General features: G+C 41.1%; 2 protein-coding genes across 12 annotated transcripts in view; one reads left to right on the top strand and one right to left on the bottom strand.

Moving 5' to 3' along the window:
- LOC117419806 (ankyrin repeat and sterile alpha motif domain-containing protein 1B-like) overlaps window positions 1-22,361 on the bottom strand; it is a 260,532-nt gene that overhangs the window by 87,086 nt on the left and 151,085 nt on the right. For all 11 annotated transcript variants that reach the window (XM_058986231.1, XM_058986226.1, XM_058986225.1 and 8 more), the window contains one exon: window positions 9,722-9,890. In XM_058986231.1, coding sequence (XP_058842214.1) covers window positions 9,722-9,890 — 169 coding nt within the window. The remainder of the gene's footprint in view (window positions 1-9,721; window positions 9,891-22,361) is intronic.
- LOC131697439 (zinc finger protein 446-like) lies at window positions 4,232-9,312 on the top strand. The gene is made up of 2 exons (XM_058986234.1): window positions 4,232-5,298; window positions 9,126-9,312. Exons 1-2 carry the CDS (start codon window positions 4,293-4,295, stop codon window positions 9,131-9,133), a joined length of 1,014 nt encoding a protein of 337 aa, XP_058842217.1. The 5' UTR covers window positions 4,232-4,292; the 3' UTR covers window positions 9,134-9,312.

A 22,361-nucleotide genomic window follows, 5' to 3' on the forward strand; every position in this document is an offset into this window, starting at 1 on the left:
CAAATGCCACACATATAGCTGCTCATCCTCAGCATACTCATTAGTAAAGGAATACTAATAGTAACACACACACACACACACACACACACACACACACACACACAGACACAGGAACTGGAAACAAACATTTGAAACACCATGTGGGATTCCATCCACAGCTTCACTGAAGGACTAGAAGCTGAAATTTGTGTGCACTTATATGTCTAGAACGGATTAAACACTTTGCAGACACCTGTTCTTGCACATTACCAAACCTATAGTCAAATCTTTTGTTCCTAGTATATATGATCTGTATTTCGGTTTCTGCATGCATTTAATCTGTTTCTTTATCCAACAAAATAATTATGAATGATCTTAACCAGCATTGTACTACTGTACCAATCCCACAGTAGTTACATCATTCGATAAGTGCTATTTTTGATTGGAATGTCAAACAAATATTATATCAAGCTTGGGACTTGTGATATAACAATTATTAATCTGACACATAAGCAAGCAGCTATTGAATCAAAATTTCTGAATGCAAACATTTTGTGGACAAAGCTGGATTTTACATTATTCCAGAGGGGGTCTGTGCTTTACAAATGCCTTGAAGGATGTAAAAAAATGTACAGGCTTGTACATCCCATCTCTCTATAGTATTTTAATAACCACAAGTGATTTGGCATGAACATTAACACACACAGGGGTTTCTGACCTGTTTTCCTTTTTCGGAAGATGAACTTCAACGACATTTGTTATCTCCTGCTTGTTTATAGTCCCAGACAAAAGTATTGGCACCCTTCACTTAATATAAGATCATTCAAGAAAACATATTAAATTCAAGAATTTAGAACGTTAGCCTCCAATTAATATGACAGTGACCAAAATATACCATTTTGGTAGTTTAACAAACCTTTATAAAAAAAAAAAAGCACTTGAACAATTTCAAATATTTTAGTATGTAAAATGTAATATAACCAATTAAAAATATATATTCATTGATTGAAAACCATTACACAGAAAATAATCTGCATTATAAAGTCAATGTAAGGTAATTATCATAATTATCATCTGTTGAAGAACAACATTTTGGCAACACAGCGGATGATTGTCAAGACAAAGGAGTTTGATTCACGTTTGAGAAAAGCACTCGTAGCAAACTACAACAAAGGAAATGGCTACTGAACAGTATCAAAGAAAAATGGAATACCAAAATCCACATTCAGAGGAAGTACCACAGAAGAAATTCAACTGAAATGCTTGAAAGAAGTGGACATTCAAAGAAAAGTACGGGTACAGCAGGTAGGAGAATCATACGAGCAGCTAAAACAAATCTAAGATTAACAGCCAAGGACTTAAAGAAAGGTTTAGAAACATCATGCATAACAGTGCATGAAAGAACTGTACAACGGACACAGAAGAGTTGTATACATGTAGATCTGACAGCAAACAAGTTATAAAGAAAATTCATATAACAAACCACCTTGAATAAGCCAAGAAATATGAAGAAGAATCTGAAGCATTCTTCAACAAAACTATCTGGTCCAAAGAGTCTAAAATAGAACATGGACAATAGTATCTTTGAAGAAAAAAGGGGAAAGCCTTCAATGAAAAAAACCTTGTACCTGCAGTTAAACATGGAGGTGGTTTGATCATGACATGAGGGTGTTTTAGCAGTTCGGGGACTGGAGACATTCATGTGATTGAAGATCAAATGAATGCAGCCATGTATCAAAACATTCTGCAAAGTACAACCATTCCTTCTGCTTGGAGGCCACTGGCAGACAGTTCATCTTCCAACACGCCAACGACCCAAAGGACACAGCTAAGACAACTGTGGAATTCTTGAAGAAAACAAAAGATAAAAGTTCTGGAATGGTCTTCATAAATCACCAGATCTCAATCTAATAGAAATGCTTTGGACTGATCTGAAAAAAGCTGTAGCCAAGATTTGTGTCTGAGCTGAAATAAACATGATTGTTTGTTAAACTACCAGAAATTGTGTATTTTGGTCTTAATTAGTGGTTAATGTTCAATAAATGCTTGTATTTAAACTGTTTTCTTTAATGGTCTTATATTTAGTGTTCTCTCTGCCTCGCTTCGCCCACGCTACTCCACTACTCCGCTCGCTCCACTGGCTCCCGATCACCGCTCGCATCCAGTTCAAGACTCTTGTACTAGCCTACAGATGCCTTGACCAGTCTGCACCCAGCTACCTCCAGACCCTCATCTCTCCCTACACCCCCACTCGACCTCTCCGCTCCGCCTGCACTAGAAGACTAGCTCTACCACCACTACGCTCCCCTGCCTCCAAAGCCCGCTCCTTCTCCACCCTTGCTCCGCAGTGGTGGAATGACCTTCCTACAGATGTCAGGACTGCCCAGTCCCTGACCACATTCCGGCGCCTCCTTAAGACTCACCTCTTCAAAGAGCACCTGTAGAACTCCTCTGTTTGTATCCTGGGACACTATCACCCTTCATGTAAATGTGCTTTATTTTGCTCTTATCAGCCCCTATTTTACTGCATTTAATCCTGTACTTCAGAATACTGTAATCTGCCAAGTTTTTAACCTGTAGTACTTTGTATTTAATCACATCCTGATGTAACTATCACTATTTAATCATATCCTGATGTAACTATCACTATTACCTGCTGTATTATTGAATTGTGGTTTGTCAAACTTGTACTTTACTTGAACAAAAGTTATTGTATTTCTTGCTCTTATTGTATTACTTGTATTGTAAGGCTTGAAATGTTTTTGCTTACGATTGTAAGTCGCCCTGGATAAGGGCGTCTGCTAAGAAATAAATAATAATAATAATAATAATAATGATGCCAATATTTTTGCCTATGACTATACATTTAGTATTGTATAAATCTTTCATGCTATGTCCCAAATGAAAATATTTAATTTCTTCAATTGCCAGGATGTATCTAATATAGATATATAAAAAAATAAATAAATAATGAATTCATATTTATTGCTATCTATGATATCTGTCTTGGTTATATACAATGAATCTCTCCAAGCAACTTAATTCCCTAATTGTTCCTCAAACAATTCATATTTATGCCCTTGAGAATAAATAGTTTTCATGAAGACGGATATAAAATGCTTATACATCTAGTGAAATGAAGCAGCTTTCATTTTTGAAAGAAAAAAAAAATCTGAATTTCTGAAATTAGTCTCTAAACATGGTCAAGCAAGTATATGAATACTGTACTATGTTGGATTGATAACATCTCACTTAAAGTGATCAATTTACTTTACCAAAATACTGCAAAGTGCTGTACAGTGGTCTATGAAACAGTTAATTACTATTAGCCTATGTAAAGACATTTTTCTAAAATATCCATGTACTGTATGATGACAACATTCAGCACAGTGAAAAGTGTACAATGTGAATACATGTTCAAAATAATAACTCCATTGATTGAAAAATGTGCTCGCAGCTACATCATTTATAGTACGGAACTCCATTATTCATACAGCATGTAACAATTACACCGTCAAATTTGTTTTTCCTTGTTTTCATCTGTACGTTTGTGACAGAAATATAATGAGTTCTGGTGATAAATCTTCCTCCCGACCTGTGAGGGCGCTAAAGAACGGGAGGAGAAGTATCTGGAAGGGCTGGCCTGACAGTTCGTTTCCGGGACCGGAAAGTGGGTCAGCCTGGAAGGAAGCGAGACTCTGTTGTAAGACCGTATTGATTTGACAGGTAAACAAGGGGCAGCTGCAAGTAATAAGGCAGCTGCAACCGTTTACCTAGATATCATGCGGGATTACATATAGGGGCCAGGGTAACGCTGTTCTTTTCCTTCGTTTGGGTTAAACCAAGGACCGAGAAGGACGTAATCCCTGTATTACTCTGCAAAGAGTTGTGTGTGTGTGGGTTTGTGTTTGTTCGTCTCTGTAAACTAACTGTCTGTGTCTTTTGAAATCACTAGACAGCTAAACGCACATCCGGAGCTGTCGCCTTGGGCCAGCACAAGCCGGATCACCACTTCACGAACTGTCACGGAATAAAGTATATTCACGCACCACCATCACGACTGCACGCACCCGAGACGGGTGACCGTGTTTTTGTTTCCGTTATCAGGACTGCAACCTGTGTTCTTCAGCCCCGAGCTTTACACATCGTTGTGTATTGCCGGGGCTTATTATTTGTGGTCACTAGACCAGGAGGGAAAATAAAAGCTTATTTTCTGGATTACAGTTGTCTGCCCGTCATTCCTGCACCGCATCACTGCTACACCTGTTCCCCCTACCACCCACTTTGCCACACGTGGTGTCAGAAGTGGGATCATGGACCGCAACGCGCTGGCGGAGCTGCTGCAGGCACTGGAGAGCAGACGGGACGCAGAGGAGAGAAGGAGGGAGGAGCGCTATACAGCGCTCATTGAACGGGTAGGACTGGCCGTGGCTGCAGTAGCGACCCCGACGACAATACCGGTGATGTCGCCCCCGAAGGCACGGGCGATGAAGATGTCGGCGGAGGATGACCCGGAGGCGTACTTGGTGGCATTCGAGCGGCTGGCTACCGCGGCGGCTTGGCCGCGGGAGTTCTGGGCCAGCCAGCTGGGACCCTGCCTGATTGGGGAGGCTCAGGCAGCTTACCAGGCTATGAGCGACCAGCACGCCACCGAGTATGACCTAGTCAAGCAGGCTATCCTCCGCCGGCTCAATATTACTACCGAGACCCACCGGGCGCGGTTTCGGGAATACCGGAGAGCCCCGGAGACACACCCCAGGGTGGTTGCGGAGAGGTTGTGCGACCACATGGTGCATTGGCTGACCCCCGGGAAGAAGACCGCCCAGCAGATGGGGGAAGCCATTGTGGTAGAACAGTTCTGCCATGTGGTCGGCGCCGAAACCCAGGCGTGGATACGGCGCCACAACCCCGACACCCTGGAGGAGGCGGTCAAATTGGCCGAAGATTTTGAGGATTCCCTGACCTCTGCCCGGATTGGGATCCTGTCCGCCCCTGCCCTTCGAAGCAGCCGCGCTCTCTCTCCCTCTCCTCCAACATCATCACCACCACCCCCCTCGTTCCAGGGACCCAGACCTCCCAGAGCACCGACCCCATTGGGCCCCCTTGCCTCCCCCCCATGGAGACCAAGGTTGGCCCCCAGCTGGGGTAGAGGTGCTGCCCCTGCCCCGTTGCCATACCAGCAGCGGGACAGATTTCTAACCCATGCCCCCTCTGTCCCTCCTATCTGTTTTAGGTGCCACCAGCCGGGACATCTGGCCAGGTCATGCCCCGCTGCCATGGAGTGTGACGTGGCCGCGTGCAATTGGGCACCTGAGACTGGTAAGCGGGGGGAAAATGGTCGGGAGGGGCCTTGTCTGATTAATGTGGTGTTAGGGAATGTGAAAACCCACGCGTTAGTGGACACAGGGTGTGAGCAAACCTTGATTAGGACAGCTCTCCTGGGCGGTGTGTCGTGGCGGCCACGAGGTCAGGTGGCCATCTCCTGTATCCATGGAGACACGGCGGCATACCCCACATTAAAAGTATATTTATCAGTAGGACCGATAAAACGTCACCTTGTAGTCGGGGTGGCGGAAAGGTTGCCACACCCAGTTATTCTGGGCCGAGACTGGCCAAAATTCAAAGAATTGATGAAAGAAATGGCAGTCTCAGCCACACACGTAAACGTGGCAGAAAAAAAAAAAAGGAACGAATTGGTGATGTGTTTCCTTTTCACACTGAAATGTTTTCCCCTCTTTTCCGTCCTAGAAAAACGAATAAGGAGAGACGGACCGCAAAATGGGAGGGAGCGTTGTTGAGACAAGGCTGGGGTCTGGTGGGAGAGTGCTGCAATGGTAACAAACGCCAGTCGAAGGGAGTAGGAACGCAGTGTGACCGAGAGAGCGAGGTTACTGGACCGACTAGAGCAGATGTTATTCCAGCCCCTCTCAATGTACCGGACCCGTGGTACTCAAGCGTGGACCTAGTGTGGGGCCAACAAAACGACCCGTCACTGGTGCACGCTTGGGGACAGGTCCGGTCCATTGAAGGTAAGGATGTTGACGGCGCTGGGGCGCTAGTATATCCACATTTCAGTATCAAGGGGCAATTACTGTATAGGGTAAACCTAGCCGCGGGCACAGGACAGCCTGTAACACAATTATTGGTTCCCCCGTCTTGTCGGCTGGAGGTCATGAGGCTGGCGCATGATATCCCTTTTGCGGGGCACCTCGGAGCCGAGAAGACGAGGGAGCGAATATTGGCTCGATTCTATTGGGTAGGTCTTCATACTGATGTGTCGAAATATGTAGCCACCTGCCCAGACTGCCAGCGAGTAGCGCCGGGTCGAGTGCGCCCCGCCCCTTTGGTCCCACTGCCGATTATTTCCACTCCTTTCGAGCGCATTGCAATGGACATAGTCGGCCCTTTGCTACCTTCTGACTCCGGGTATACGCACATTTTAGTAGTGGTGGATTATGCAACGCGATACCCGGAGGCAGTTCCATTGAGGTCCACTAGTGCCGCTGCAATAGCCACCGAGTTAGCCCAGATTATGGCCAGAGTAGGGATCCCCAAGGAGATTTTGACCGATCACGGAACTGATTTTTTGTCCAATACGTTACAGCAGGTGTACAAAATATTAAAAATACGTCCCATCAGGACGTCCGTTTATCATCCACAATCGGACGGTCTGGTGGAACGTTTTAATCAGACCTTAAAGTCGATGCTGAGGCGATTTGTGACACAAGAGCAGAAACATTGGGCATCACTTCTCCCCTACCTCCTTTTTGCAGTGAGAGAAGTGCCGCAGAGTTCAACTGGGTTCTCCCCCTTTGAGCTCCTGTACGGCCGGCAGCCTCGCGGCATTCTCGACCTGCTGAGAGAGGGGTGGGAGGAGCACAAAGGCTCGTCTAAAAATGTAGTGAAGTATGTGCTCCTACTCAGAGATCGCCTGGATTTGGTCGGTCGTTTGGCCCAAGACAACCTCAGATCGGCTCAGCACCGACAAGAGCAGCATTATAACAAAAATGCACGGATTCGAACCTTTCGACCAGGGGACAAGGTAATGCTGCTACTTCCCTCATCAGAGTCAAAACTGTGTGCTAAATGGCAGGGGCCGTATGAGGTGATTCGGGCTATAGGGAAAGTAAATTATGAAATTAGACAGCCCGATCGCCGGAATGAACGTGAAATCTACCACATTAATTTGTTGAAGCCCTGGCAGGCAAGAGAGGTCTTATTTATAGCCCCAGGCAATATGGAGGATGATTTAGGTCCCTGTCCAGAGACCCCGAGCACAAGAGCGATTTCAATGGGGGAACAATTAGTTCCGGATCAGCAAAGAGAGCTGCGTAAGCTTATTGAGGAGTTCAGCGATGTTTTTTCTGATGTGCCCGGCAGGACGAACTTAGTTGAATATGACATTATCTCTCCCCCAGGTGTCACAGTGCGAGAGAGACCGTACCGGATCCCGGAAAGTCGACGAAGTGGCGTTCGCAAAGAGGTACGGGATATGCTCGAGCTTGGAGTGATTGAACCTTCCAGGAGCGAGTGGTGCAGTCCTATTGTAATAGTGGCTAAGAAGGACGGCACCAACCGCTTCTGCGTAGATTTCAGAAAGGTGAATGCTATTGCCAAGTTCGATGCGTATCCCATGCCTCGGGTCGACGAACTTTTAGACAGACTGGGAAAAGCGAGGTTTATTTCCACTCTGGACCTGACGAAGGGATACTGGCAAATCCCTCTAACCCGCAGCTCCAGAGAGAAAACCGCATTTTCAACACCAGAGGGGCTGTTCCACTTTAAAACCATGCCGTTTGGGCTACATGGTGCGCCCGCTGCCTTTCAGAGACTGATGGACCAGGTTTTACGCCCACATCATGAATATGCAGCAGCGTATATTGATGACGTGGTGATTTACAGCTCCACCTGGCGAGAGCATTTGGCTAGGGTTGCAGCCGTTCTTCAGTCTCTAAGGGCAGCCCGGCTGACAGCTAACTTGAGAAAATGTGCGTTTGCCAAAACAGAGACTCAATATTTGGGATTTGTAATGGGAAATGGAAGGGTGAAACCTGTGGTCACCAAAATCCAGGCTTTGGTTGATGCAGCGATCCCCAAAACCAAGACTCAGGTGAGGTCACTACTGGGCTTAGCCGGTTATTACCGCCGCTTCATCCCCGAGTACGCCACAGTGGTTAACCCGTTAGTCGACCTCACCAAAAAGAGTGCTCCAAATTTAATTAAATGGTCAGCTGAGTGTCAGGGGGCGTTTGATACGATTAAGCGTAAACTTTGCCAGGCCCCCACTCTTATTACCCCAGATTTCACCAAGAGATTCATCCTCCACACCGACGCCTCGGATGTAGGTTTGGGTGCAGTCTTGTCCCAAAAAGTAGCTGGAGTAGAACACCCGATATTGTACCTGAGCAAAAAAATGTTACCTCGGGAGCGTAACTACTCCGTAGTCGAAAAAGAGTGTTTGGCCATTAAATGGGCTACTCACTCTTTACGATACTACCTGCTGGGACACTCATTTGATCTTGTCACAGACCACGCCCCACTCCAGTGGTTAAGCACCATGAAGGACAGCAATGCCCGGATAACTCGGTGGTATCTGGCATTGCAGCCCTTCATGTACCATATGATACACCGTGCGGGGAAAGACCACCAAAATGCGGATTATTTTTCCCGGGAGGGGGGAGCAATGGGAAAGGTAGATTTAGCCGAGTGTTCCTTCGGCTCCACTCTGAGCGGTGGGATATGTGACAGAAATATAATGAGTTCTGGTGATAAATCTTCCTCCCGACCTGTGAGGGCGCTAAAGAACGGGAGGAGAAGTATCTGGAAGGGCTGGCCTGACAGTTCGTTTCCGGGACCGGAAAGTGGGTCAGCCTGGAAGGAAGCGAGACTCTGTTGTAAGACCGTATTGATTTGACAGGTAAACAAGGGGCAGCTGCAAGTAATAAGGCAGCTGCAACCGTTTACCTAGATATCATGCGGGATTACATATAGGGGCCAGGGTAACGCTGTTCTTTTCCTTCGTTTGGGTTAAACCAAGGACCGAGAAGGACGTAATCCCTGTATTACTCTGCAAAGAGTTGTGTGTGTGTGGGTTTGTGTTTGTTCGTCTCTGTAAACTAACTGTCTGTGTCTTTTGAAATCACTAGACAGCTAAACGCACATCCGGAGCTGTCGCCTTGGGCCAGCACAAGCCGGATCACCACTTCACGAACTGTCACGGAATAAAGTATATTCACGCACCACCATCACGACTGCACGCACCCGAGACGGGTGACCGTGTTTTTGTTTCCGTTATCAGGACTGCAACCTGTGTTCTTCAGCCCCGAGCTTTACACATCGTTGTGTATTGCCGGGGCTTATTATTTGTGGTCACTAGACCAGGAGGGAAAATAAAAGCTTATTTTCTGGATTACAGTTGTCTGCCCGTCATTCCTGCACCGCATCACTGCTACACCTGTTCCCCCTACCACCCACTTTGCCACAACGTTCCATTAACTTCAAGGCACCTCATAATCCAGTGAACATTTTCACATCATAATTCTCCAAATGCACATCTTAGATTTCATTCCAAAGCCTCCTATCAGGAGTGCTATTGTACATGTTGGAAGACTGACTGCAATATACTATCCTGTACAAGAGCAACGATCACTAAAAGCCAACCACATATTCCAAACATCCCGAGATGCATCAAGGGCAACACGGCTCTTCATTCTGTTTCCTACACTCTCTAGTACTTGCTCACCTGCCAAGTCGCAGTCTTCCACAGACCCAATGGAGTAGTTGGCAGGGCTGATTGGGGGGCTGGTGCTGAAGCTGGCATAGCCTATAGAAGAGCTGACCTCGGAGCAGTCATAGCTGTGGTTCAGTCGATGCACCTCCAGGGATGGGATCAGTGATGTGCGCTGTTTGGGCTGACAGGAAGAAAAAAAAAAGTATGTTTGTATAGAATTCCTCAAAATATATATTATATATAATATACAATATATTTAATCAACAGATATTCTTTATACAACAGGTTATACTGTAATGGGATGGGGTGGTGGTGGACAGCACAAAATATAGCACACACACAGGTCTTAAACAACAACTCATGTAGACAAATGTTTAGACAAAATGTTGTTTCTTTTATGTCTGCTTTGGTGCTGTTTATCCCAAGAACCCACCACAAATGACAAGAAAAACTAGCCCTGACTACTGCCATTTTATTGTTTGATTGTTACCCACCACACAGGGGAAACCACGCTGATACACTACAATATCACAGTTTCTTTTACTTCAAAACAAAGCTGGGCCAGAAAATACTGCAGACTTCACTTACAGCGTGTAACACTAACAGCTGTACTGGATACGGAGGTCCAGTTCCAGAAAGGGAACCAAATTCTCTAACAATTTTTCTCTCTATAGATGAATTTTAACTAAATCATTTTCCACTATAGCCCTCCTCTCCAGTCCATATTAACTAAATATGGTCGTCCAAAATGATCATCAATTACAGCAACTGTACACAGTGTGCTATTTTTCAAGCCTCGTCCAACCGACCAAAAGCGTACGGAAAAATGCTGACATCAGAAGCAGGCCGTGGGTTTTCAAAATGGAATTACTCCCAATAGTGAAAGTGAAAATAGTCATTTTGACTGGCTTACTGTATCCTATATTGTACACGTAAGCATTGCAGAATCTGAGCACTGGTTCAACATTTAATAATAATAATAATAATCTTTCTCTCGAAGGCTCGCAAGAGGATCATAACTGTAACTTAATTGTCTCATGGATTTCCAAAGCAGTAAAAACACATTATTGTTCTTTGTGTCGAAAAATAACCCTACTATTTTTCGTTCCTATATTGATCATTCCTATATTTGAGCACCAGTTCTTTTTAATCTTTTTCTCTCTATGGCTCAAGATCATAATGTTTAACTTAATTGGCCCATGGAATTCCAAAGCGGTGAAAACATTGCTAAGAAGGAAATTAGAAAATTATAAATAAACTTGAAACCAATGCCAAATGTCAGAGCAATGCAATGCTGCCCAGAGCCCTTTGGTCCACATTTTACTGCACTTCATATTACATAACTGTATAGATTACATTTGCCTATATTGATAAATTGTTTTTTGATTACAGTGCTCCCCCTTTATAACGCTATAGTTGGGAGCCATAGTTACAGCACTGTGCTATTTGTGTTCCACCTTATAAAGAGATGGCATATGATGCAAATGGGAGACATGGCCATGCCACCTTATAGCTGGTTCTGTGGTATAAAGGGTACTGTATATCACTGTATGTGAATGCTGCCAATAAATGCAAATAAGGCTAATGTACAGAAATAGCAAACCACTACTCTGATTACAAGTTTCTACATTTGGTATAGAAAAACAACCCTTGCTAGGAACAAAGTTTGGTCTGAATCTTGAAGGTAATACTTCAAATTACTGAGTGAAAATGATTCAGTTATAAATCATTATAACAAACAGCCACTGCATAACAGTCAATCACACCAAATAATTATGGATTTAGGATTGCAGCAAGTCTTTTGAGATTTGAAACATAACACACCTACAGGTACGCATTATGCATACATGCTTTTTGAGAATATGCTGTGGGATAATATGCAATAAAAACCCACATTATTTCCCTCTTTAACACTGATCAGTCTGTCATAAGAGGACAGTCCCCCAAAACAACACTGCAGCACATTTCTATAAGCCCTTACATATTAAACTATGCAGTATAAAATAACTGATCAAATGCCACATTGAAAATGAAAATACAGTACTGTAACACACACGTTTTACAAGATCACACAGGCCCTTTGCAAGACAACTGACCCAGTCACAACAGCAACTTAAGTTCATTTGCAATCTCTCTGGTTCAAAACGGAGGGTTTTTCAAACAAACCAGTTCAAGAAAAATGTTTATGCTCGGTGTGAAATGCAGTTGTGATTCCCAGACAGCAAAGCTCCTTGCCAATGCAATGCATATACTGGAAGAGTGAAGCTTAAAGACAAGTGCCATAAGCAAGAGCGTTCAAGGTTAAAACAGAAAGCAGCAAGACATGTCATGTTTGAGTGTGTAGAGGAATTCATATCTGTAAATATGCCCATTTAATCAATGATCCCAGACTTCATGACAATTTAACAAAACACAAGGGTCAGGGACACAGAAACGGGACCAGCCCACTGTATGTTTACAAAAAACAATACAAAAACCTTACTACAGTGCAGCACTGAAGCTGCTAAAATTGATGTAATTTTCTGTCATTTTCATAAGCATTCAAGTCTTGATTTCATTGACACGTTACCTAGATATTGCTCCCTGAGATGTTCAGACATGTCAAACATGTTCACTAAAATTTGTACGTTTTAGCTATGTACTGTAAATCTCCTGTTCAGCATATTTAAAGTTGGTGACACTTCTATCTATTCATCTTCCTAAAATGCAAGGGTTGTAATTATATAGGATGAACAGACAGATGTTTACTTTGCCAATAGCTAATTGCAATAAAATCATATTAAACAAGCTAGACATTTCTATGATAACCTAGGGATTTTCAAAAGCTCACCCAATAGTTGTATACTGTGCTATTTATAAATTACACATCAAGAGAGAAATTATGTTCAGTTATACAAATTATGTATGCATGACATGTAATGGTATCTTTACAGTTTATTATAGTTTTCTGATTTTTCATTCCAACTGTAATAACTTAAGCATATTAATTGCGTTCAAATCTAAATATGCAAAGGCCATGAAACTCATTGAACAATTAACACGCAATTTATTAATTTCATTTGATTTTTTTTTTTTTTTTTTTTTTTTAACTTAGTCGTCACCAAGGGTTTTTTATCCCGGTTTTCTCCCCAATTTGGAATGCCCAATTATTATAATTTTTTTTTATCCCGGTTCACGGCTGCAACCCCCCGGCGACTCGGAAAACGGAGGCTGAAACACGCATCCTCCGAAACGTGTTCCTGCCAATCCGTCATTTTTTCGCACTGCGGATCCACAGCGAAGCCACCAGACCTATACTGCTGGAGGCCAACACAGATCTGAATGGCTCCACTGCAGACCCGCAGGTGCCCTATCAGCCACAGGGGTCACTGGTGCATGGTGAACCATGGATTGCCCTGCTGACCTAAGCCCTACCTACCTGGGCAGCGCTTGGCTAATTGTGCGCCGCCCCCTAGGAACCTCCGGTAATTAAGTAAAAGTCAAAGAATCCTTCTAGAAAACTACTTGAGTAAAAGTACAAAAGTATCAAATCTTAAAAGCACTCAAGTATCAGAAGTAAAAAGTAGCCGCCCTTAAATTCTACCCGTGGAAATCCGCCTGAAAAAAAAATAAAATAAAAAAAAACCACCGTCCTGCAGACCTCCAGTATGTATTCGCTTCTGATATTATTGACCTTGTCCTGCTTGATGGAAGAAAATCTCTGTTCTTATTGTACACACACTCTGAACGCAGTCTGTCAGTCTACTTCCTAGCTGTCCTTACTGTATCTATTTAAATTTACAATAGCAAATTAAGTTTTTTTATTTTTTTAAACTAAATCGAAAATAGTGTTAATCAGCGGCAACTACTCTATGGTTTTATTCACAAGTTGTAAAACAAATGGATGTAGACTGACATTCAACAACTTTATTTCAACAGATCACCAGCAACACAGACATGGGACCTGTTCTCTGACAGCACTTTGAATAAACTTTATGAACACAACCGCACGATTACCAATAACACATTAAAAAAAGTAGCCCAACACTACTGATATTTAGCTGGCTGTACAAATATGCACTCAAATCCTATTTAAAAAAAAAAAAAAAAAGAATTAGCGATAACAAGCACTTCACAAAACAGGGTATGAACAGCTGCATGCAAGTAGAATATTTTAATTATATATGGTACTGTATTAAATTGTTATGTACGCCACAACTGTAAGTAGCCTACAGGGTCCACCGCTTGGTTTAAACCAAAGAGCCTGAACAGACCACGGATGTTTTTTTGAGAAAACCGCATTACTTATGTAATACTAAGGTAAATGTTTAGCAACAAAAACTAGTTCTTCATAAAACCAGGATAAAACTATTAATTTTTTTTAATTTAGTTTAACATATCCATATTCTAATAGCATTTGAGCCCTCAAGAGCCTTCTGGCCTTCGGCTCGCGCATGTAACTGCACGAAGCGGGCATTACCACACGATTAAGCCCGTTCCTTCGGGCTCAAATGCTTAATTTAAATCTCAAATCAGGAATTTAAATTTTAGTCACAACCTTTAGCCATGAATAAAACACAATTCATGAAACAATTCTAAGATCAAATGTTAAAAATGTGAAATCCTGTTTTGAAACTGCTTGTAGATTCCTGTTACTCTTCTAAACTAATAATGCATCCTCCGCAGATAAACGTTGTGTTTGTTGATTGGTTATTTTAAAAATCAAAACGGTCTCTGGTTGGGCATCAACATACTATATCATCATCAAAGCAAGCAGACACTGCGCATGCGGCTCTGCTTTACCCAATCAGAATCCTGGTCAGCGCAAGAGTCACTGTGCTGAAAGAACAAGTAACGAGATGCTTCTGGGAAATATAGTGGAGTAAAAAGTACAATATTTTCTAAACAAATGTTCTTGAGTAAAAGTACAAATACTTAAGTAGTGTAATGAAGTATTTCTACTTCGTTACCTTCCACCCCTGAACACAGATACCCCCAGAAAGTAACAGGTTACAATACTTATCATAATAAGTGGGTCAATATGATCTACTGTATATGCATAGCATGCAGATTAACACCTCACCTACAGTACTTCCAAGCATAAAAATCATTTAAGACATTGAATTTTTTTTACATTCTTTTACAGTAGAACCTCAGTTTCGAACAGCTTGGGAATGGAGGTTGTTCGTAAACTGAAATGTCCGTAACTCTGAAAATGAGTTTTCAATGGCTTTAATAAATGTGTACATCTGCTATCTACAGCCTTGGACTGGCGAATAATACAGCACTTAATGCAGTACTCTTATTGTTATATGTGTGAAAATGCTAAATTGGACTTACTATTCAGATTGCAACTGTAGCAAAAATGTTATATGTCCAGGACAAGCTGGGTTAACATAGTGCTTGCTTTGTACTTTATTTTAAACAAAATGCATTCGCGCAGCTTGCTCAGTCCTTTGGCTTGAAAAAAAACTTTGCTTTGTTTTTAACTAAAAAGGTTCTTAGTACAATTGCCCATACTTGCTTGGAAATCTGCCTCACCTCTGTCTGGATACATTTGTTGGTACAGTTGTTGTGCCTTCTCTGTGAGTGCTTTCTCAAAATCTCATCATCTTCAGATTTGCGTATGGTGCGTTTGTTTTTACTGCTCTGCTGTCTTTCCCAATGCCGTATTCCCATTGCAGAGTTTTGAAAAATGATTGTTTCCATGTACTTACCATTTTAGTAGGTTAAGGTTGCATTGTAGGCATGGTTGAGTGATTGCATACTTCCAGCTAGAAGTTTGGTGTTCATAACCCTGAGGTTCAACTGTATTTCTAAACTGCATAAAAATCAGACAAGTGGTTCCAAAGATACATGAAAAGGTACAAGAGCCAGAACTCATGCAAACTTTGGGCTGGATTCATAAAGCACTTCGGATTACTGTGCCAGTAATATATTTTACTGGCACCTTATTTTTCTGTCCGATTCATAAGCCACTTTAAATGTGCCTTATTGTTGGTGCAGTAGTGTTAGGATAAGGACTCTTTTTGTCCCATCCCCTCATTAGCAAACTTTGTGGCTAATTCATATAAGGTTCCACTCAGAGCTCCAGATAATATTGTGGGTCTATGACAGAGAGCGAAGGTAAATCTCCCTCCCTCCCAGACAAGGCGTTGTGTAAGTCTGGTTGTATTTTTTTTCCACTCGACTGGCAGACTCGATGGTAGGTGGAAACCGGACGTCGGACATCTTGGGGCAAGCGTGTAGCTGCAAGTACTCCAAACCAGAGGTTCGGTGGGCCGCGGGAGCAATGACATTCTATGTATTTTTTTCTATTATTAGCGGAAAGTAGGCGCTGGCGGCAGCTGTAACTGTAGAAAAATAATGTGTAGCAAGGCAGTATTGGTGAACTGTCAATCAAAGCAGAAATTCACAAATCAGGGCGAACATATTGCCTACCTGTAGGCGGGATGTAGAGCTCTTCTGGCAGATGAAAAACGTGTCTTCAGTATTAATAAAATTACAATATGTCGAATCCACTACCAAAGAATACGTTTTGCAAAGCACAAAGAACAAAAGGCAGTTAACATGGGCTCAGTTTTGAGGTGGTGGAATGGGTTTTTTCTTTTGTAGAAACTTTTGTACTTGATAACATTCATTTAAAAATTCAACTGATGCCTATGGTGAATACGTTTTTGAGACTAATTAGCTATTAACATTTAAAATATTGAGTACTTTGATGTATGTTTCAATATTAAGTAAATCAAGTTATTAATCAAACTGATAAATCGTGTTACATGCCAGTAACTGATTCATTAAAATGTTTGATTATACTGCTATTTTATTGATTACTGGCTCGTTCACAGTTGTCTTTAAATAACGTTCTAATGTTTTGTTGGAAAATAATAATAATAAATTTAAAAAAAAAAGTTTTTTGACTGATTCAGATTTTGCTGCAGATGGATTTGTTTTCATAAGTTTTCTTTTGCAGCAGCGCTCCATGATTTTTTAAAAAATAAATTTTGGGAGGGGGGGGGGGTGTTGCAAGCCAACTGAATGTGATTTTGCAAGTTGTATTTTGTTGTACAGAGCAGTGGCGAAAAAAATAACTTATGCAAGGCTCTCGTTTCCTTCTGTATTGTGCGCCTTCATCTTTTTTGTGCATGACAGTTCAGTGTGAGAGGTAACGGCTGGAAGTTTTAGTTACACAGTGTTCAGAAATTAGGATTTAAGAGTCAAGTTTTTGCGCACGTTGTAATGGTTTTAGTCACAAGTGATTCGTGTTCAGGTATTTATGAATGGGAATAATAAGAGACATGCACTTCTTTCTTGTTTGATGACCAAGAAAAATAACTGCATTTCTAAAATTTTAAATTATACAAAAGGTACCTAATTTAAAAGTTTGATAAAAACATCTGTTTAGTTTTTGCAATCTATTTTATATACTAAAATTAAAATGTTTTAAAAAAAAATATTTTCGCTTAGTGCATATTCTATGTGATTTCCATCTTTCACAATACTTATTCAAATGAATAAAGGACAGTTTAGATTTATTTATAATGTTACATGTTTAAAAATATAAAATGTTTTTAATTTGACATTTTCCCCAATGAGTGCTAATCGTGGGCCGCAGTGCCTAATGCAGCTGAACAAGTGGGCCTCAGGTAATAAAAAAAGGTTTGGGAACCCCTGCTCTAAACAACTCCATATGGTATGGGTCAGGCAGTGATTGGATAAACGGGCGGATTGCAGGGAGGAGTTTGGTGGTACAAAGGGGTTTGCAGTTACATGAGTACGGCCCCTTGCGCTGAGACATAGTTCCCAGCCGGAGCGTGTACGTGTTTGTTTGGTCATTGTTTGTGTTTGTTTATTTATTGCAGAGGAGTAAGGAGGAGATCCAGAGCTGCAGCCACAGAGCCAGCTCATTCACAGATCACTACCTCACTGCACAGCAATAAATCATGCTGCTGCTTTGCACATATTGGTGTACAATGCGAATAAAAGATTATTTTAAATTGAAACTAAATGATTTTAGTTTTTTTTTAAATGTTATTTTAATTATTATTATTTTTAACTTGGTCTACTTAGTAGCCTGGAGAGTTAACACACAGTAGATCATGGTGCTATACAGATGCTCAGAATGAGCTGGAGGGGTTAGTGGCACATGTGTGCAGTCTATTGCTCCCAACACGCTATGAAAACCAGAAATGTCATAGAAATTTGTTTTCAAGGTTTGTAAGTACACACTGACTTTAATGAAAATAAGGTACTTGGGTGTTTGTCTCAAATACATTGAGCACAACTGGCAAAACACGAGAAAAAGCAGACTGGGAAATGCCAGCAACAATTGTGACTGTTTAAAACATGCTTTCAAAAGTTCTTAACAAATTGATGCAACTGTAAGTGTCGCAATTGCCCGCAGCTTTAGTACATCTCATTACAATGTTTTTGATCCCTCACTATCTCCATCCTGTTTTTGTGAATTTCTGCAGGAACACCCAGAATTACATATTCACTTAAGGCTAAAGTGCAGATAAGAACTGTGGCTGCAAAGCATTTGTTAAAATGATGCTAACAGTGTTTAGTACATTTCACGCTACACTTCCGACTGGTTTGCAAGTGGTTTGCAACGATTGCAACAGACGCAACACTTCAGTACATCTACCCCTATGTGAGTAAAATGTATTTTGGGTGAGTAAAATGCAATGTTACCTTGAAGTCATGAGTACTTTCAATAAATACTGTGCGTACTTTAATGCTAACTTATGGGGTAGGTATATTTTATTTATTATATAGTATTACCTTCCAAAAAATTGGCTGACAGGTAGTACATTGGTAAGTAAGGTTGAGGGGGGCTAAGATTGTGCAGAGAAATCCAGAATCCAAAATCAAGAATCCAGTTGCTTATTCACAAGTCACAAACACGCATTGTAAATGATTCAAGGCAATAAAAATGTGCATTATAAATACCATATGGGAGAAACTGAAATTGAAGAAGGAATCTATGAAAAAGATCTAGGAGACTCAGAAATGTCCTCAGCCAGACAATGTGGGGAAGCCATAAAAAAGGCCAACAAAATGCTCGGATATATAGTGAAAAAGTGTTGAATTTAAATCAAGGGAAGTAATGTTAAAACTTTACAATGCATTAGTTAGTAAGACCTCATATAGAATATTGTGTTCAGTTCTGGTCACAAAAAGGATATTGCTGCTCTAGAAAGAGTGCAAAGAAGAGCGACTAAAAGGGTTTAAAAGGCATGTCATATGCAGACAGGCTAAAATAACTGAATCTGTTCAGTCTTGAACAAAGAAGACTACGCGGCGATCTGATTCAAACATTCAAAATCCTAAAAGGTATAGACAATGTCGAACCAGGGGACTTCTTTGACCTGAAAAAAGAAACAAGGACCAGGGGTCACAAATGGAGATTAGATAAAGGGGCATTCAGAACAGAAAATAGGAGGTACTTTTTACACAGAGAATTGTGAGGGTCTGGTAATGTTGTTGAAGCTGACACCATGGGATCCTTCAAGAAGCTGCCTGATGAGATTCTGGGATCAATATGCTACCAACAACCAAACAAGCAAGATGGGCCGAATGGCCTCCTCTCATTTGTAAACTTTATGTTCTTACATTTTTTTTATTTTTTATTGAAAGCCCAGACTTATTTTTCACGTGTTTCTGGCAATTCCCAGGCAGGCTACAGTTAGTAGTCCCGGCATTCCTATGATCTATTCTCTAGCTACTGCATGCAGTACATTCACATAGACCACTGAGACACCGGGAACCAATGAAGAGCTTGATAACATCCAAACTCAAAATGTGCAGCAAAACTGCTATGCATATTAGTTATGCATTATATTTAAATATCATGCGTAATTCATATTTGTTCAATGCGTAAAACACCAAATATGCAGCTTATCTGGAGCACTGGTTCCACCAATAGGCTGCAAAGTTCCCTTAATTTAGTGGCTCTTATTTTTTTGCCAGTATCAATGACCCTGACCCTGAATCATTTTTCATGTAATTGGCACAATTTTCTTTTATTAAATCAGTCGAAAATGATGTTAGTTGGAACAATGACTGTTGTTAAGTAATGTATGTTCCAGGCTATAAGCTGCAGCGTCCCAAAATCATGTTCAATTACACACCAAAATATGAATGCGGGTGAACATTCTTCCACAGTTCAGCCTTCCGTGCACTCTGCTTCCTCTGCAGTTCATGAACAGCACTTTAAATAAGTGCCGATAAAATATGGTGCCAGTAAAATAATGTCTCAAAGTTTTAGGAATCCTGCCCTATGTCACTATGACCTCAATTTGGACATGCTGAAGAACTTGTGCCAAAGTGTCCAAATCAAATTTCATTACAATTGGGCGAGTGGTTCTCAAGATATAACTCGCAATGTCTGACAGACAGTGTAGGTAATCCCTGCAGAGGATATGTGCGGGTTTATTTTAAATGTGCAGTCCAATACAATGTCTTCTAATATTACCTAAATAAGCGTGAAGTAATTCAGTACATCAATATGGGACATTTAAGTCTGCTTAATTCTCAATCTGATTACTGAATATTCAGATGCAAAAATCTGGTACTGTGAATTGTGCATTGAGATTTAGAAACCAGGTTGTCGAGTTATCTGGTTCTAGTAATCCGGTTCAAGGTTTTCCAATTGTATTTCTCAGTCAACTATGATTACGAGAAAGAAAAGGCAGAGCACCAGCACACTGTACTGGACTGTTTTGGTTGTCATTGTGAAGGTCATACTGCATCAGCTAAACACTGAAAATTGAACATAACCAGCATTCCCAACTCCAAATCCACTGTCTGATGTAAGGATGTTATAAAAGATAACATAGTCATATCAAGCACACATGCTGTATTCCAATCCCCTGTTCTGCTTGTGTGGGATCAGATCATAGAGATATCGCATTGCTGAAAGCCCCATAAACCATATAAATGTACTGAATACAAATACTTTTTTTTTTTTTTTTTAACAACTTTTTCCTTCCCCTAGAGAGAGAAAAGAGTTTGCTCAGCAAGAGCGAGTCTTTGATCAGAAAGATGTCTGATAGCTCTGAGAATTCAGAGCGACTTTCTCACACAGAGAATTCCTCCCTTTTTACTGGTTTAAGGGCATGTGATAATGTATTATATTCATTAACATAATGAATGAGATCAGTTTTCTGTGTGGCACTGACTCATACTGTCGCTGTATATCCTTAACCTATTGAACCTGAAAGACTCAAAAACGGTAGATGAGAATGCTGCTAAGTGTGCTAATGAGAGTAAGCATTAAAGACCTGCATATGAGGATGCATGTGCAGTGTTATATATGTATATTGCAAACAACATGTTATGTAAGTTTTGCATCACTCTATAGAATGAACACATTTTGCTTCATAAAGTTGAATGAAACTTGCTGAATAATGTTACGTTAACCTATTGTATTACATACTGCTTTGTAGTTTTCCATATACATAATGAAAAACAGGCAAAATGAAAAATGGGATGCGGCAGGGCAAAAGCCCTAAATGTAAAAAGTGTGTGGTAATATAGGTTTGGCAGGGATGGGGTTAATTTGTATCTCTGCCAGCAATCACAGGTGTGACCATTCTCCAGTTAGTGCTAAATGGTGCTAATTGGGGAGTGGCCACCTGTATAAAAAGCCTTTGTCTGGGAGAGGGAGTAGGTGAGGGTTTTTTAAAAAAAAAAAATTATATGCACGCACGCACGCACGCACGCACGCACGCACGCACGCACGCACACACACACACACACACACACACACACACACACACACACACACACACACACACGCACACACACACACACACACAGTGTGTTGCTATTTAGTTTGCAAAGTTCAGTTTTTGTTGTGTTTTGCTTGAACTTTTTATTTTGGCCCTCGTGACTATTATTTTGTTATTTTTGTTTGTTATTAAAAGTGCGCAACAGCTCTAAACTGCAGCTCCAAGCCTCTGAGTCTCATTACTGACGCTATCCTTCTACATGGGACGTTTCGAAATCCAACATGAAATACTGACTATTATGATATCATTTTGCAGTTTCTTTTATAATTTTTTTGGAGTGCCAAGAACTGGACATAGTTAATGAATGCATTTAAAACTAGAAATCTGTAGATAAACTTGGACATAGCTGTAAATACAAAAGCTCTGTATAAACTTGCCATCCAGTGGCTGTGATAATTACTGAAAAACCCTATGCCAGTAATCAAAGAAAAAGAAAAAAAAGTTTGTCTACATATTTCTAGTTTGAAATGCATTCGTTAACTATGTCCAGTTTTTGGCACTCCACAAGGATCAATAAAAATAATCTTTCTCTTTTGGTTTGCGTCATGTCTCTCCTCATACAGTACTGTAGTGTTCTGTGTGAGTGAGCCCATATAATGAACTTGGCCTGTGATCTTATTCTGCTTCAGCTTATCAAATGACAAACCCAGGTATGTTGAAGAAAGATGTCTGCAGTGCAGCATCTGTTACTGTAATCTAAAACTCCTTTCTCATTCCCCACTTACAAGCAAAATGACTTTTTTTGCCATTCATAAAAAAAATCCCTCTTCTGAAACATTATATATGCATTTTCTTTTTAATTATTAGCTGTGCGCATGGACATGGATAGAAATTAGTATAAAACTGTATTAAGTTCCCCCCATATCATACGTTAACAT

Source organism: Acipenser ruthenus, chromosome 14 (assembly GCF_902713425.1).
Source record: "Acipenser ruthenus chromosome 14, fAciRut3.2 maternal haplotype, whole genome shotgun sequence".
NCBI classification, from domain to species: domain Eukaryota; kingdom Metazoa; phylum Chordata; class Actinopteri; order Acipenseriformes; family Acipenseridae; genus Acipenser; species Acipenser ruthenus.

What these genes read in the sequence shown, in the direction of transcription:
- LOC131697439 (XM_058986234.1), top strand. Translation starts at nt 4,293, where the DNA reads ATGGACCGCAACGCGCTGGCGGAGCTGCTGCAGGCACTGGAGAGCAGA.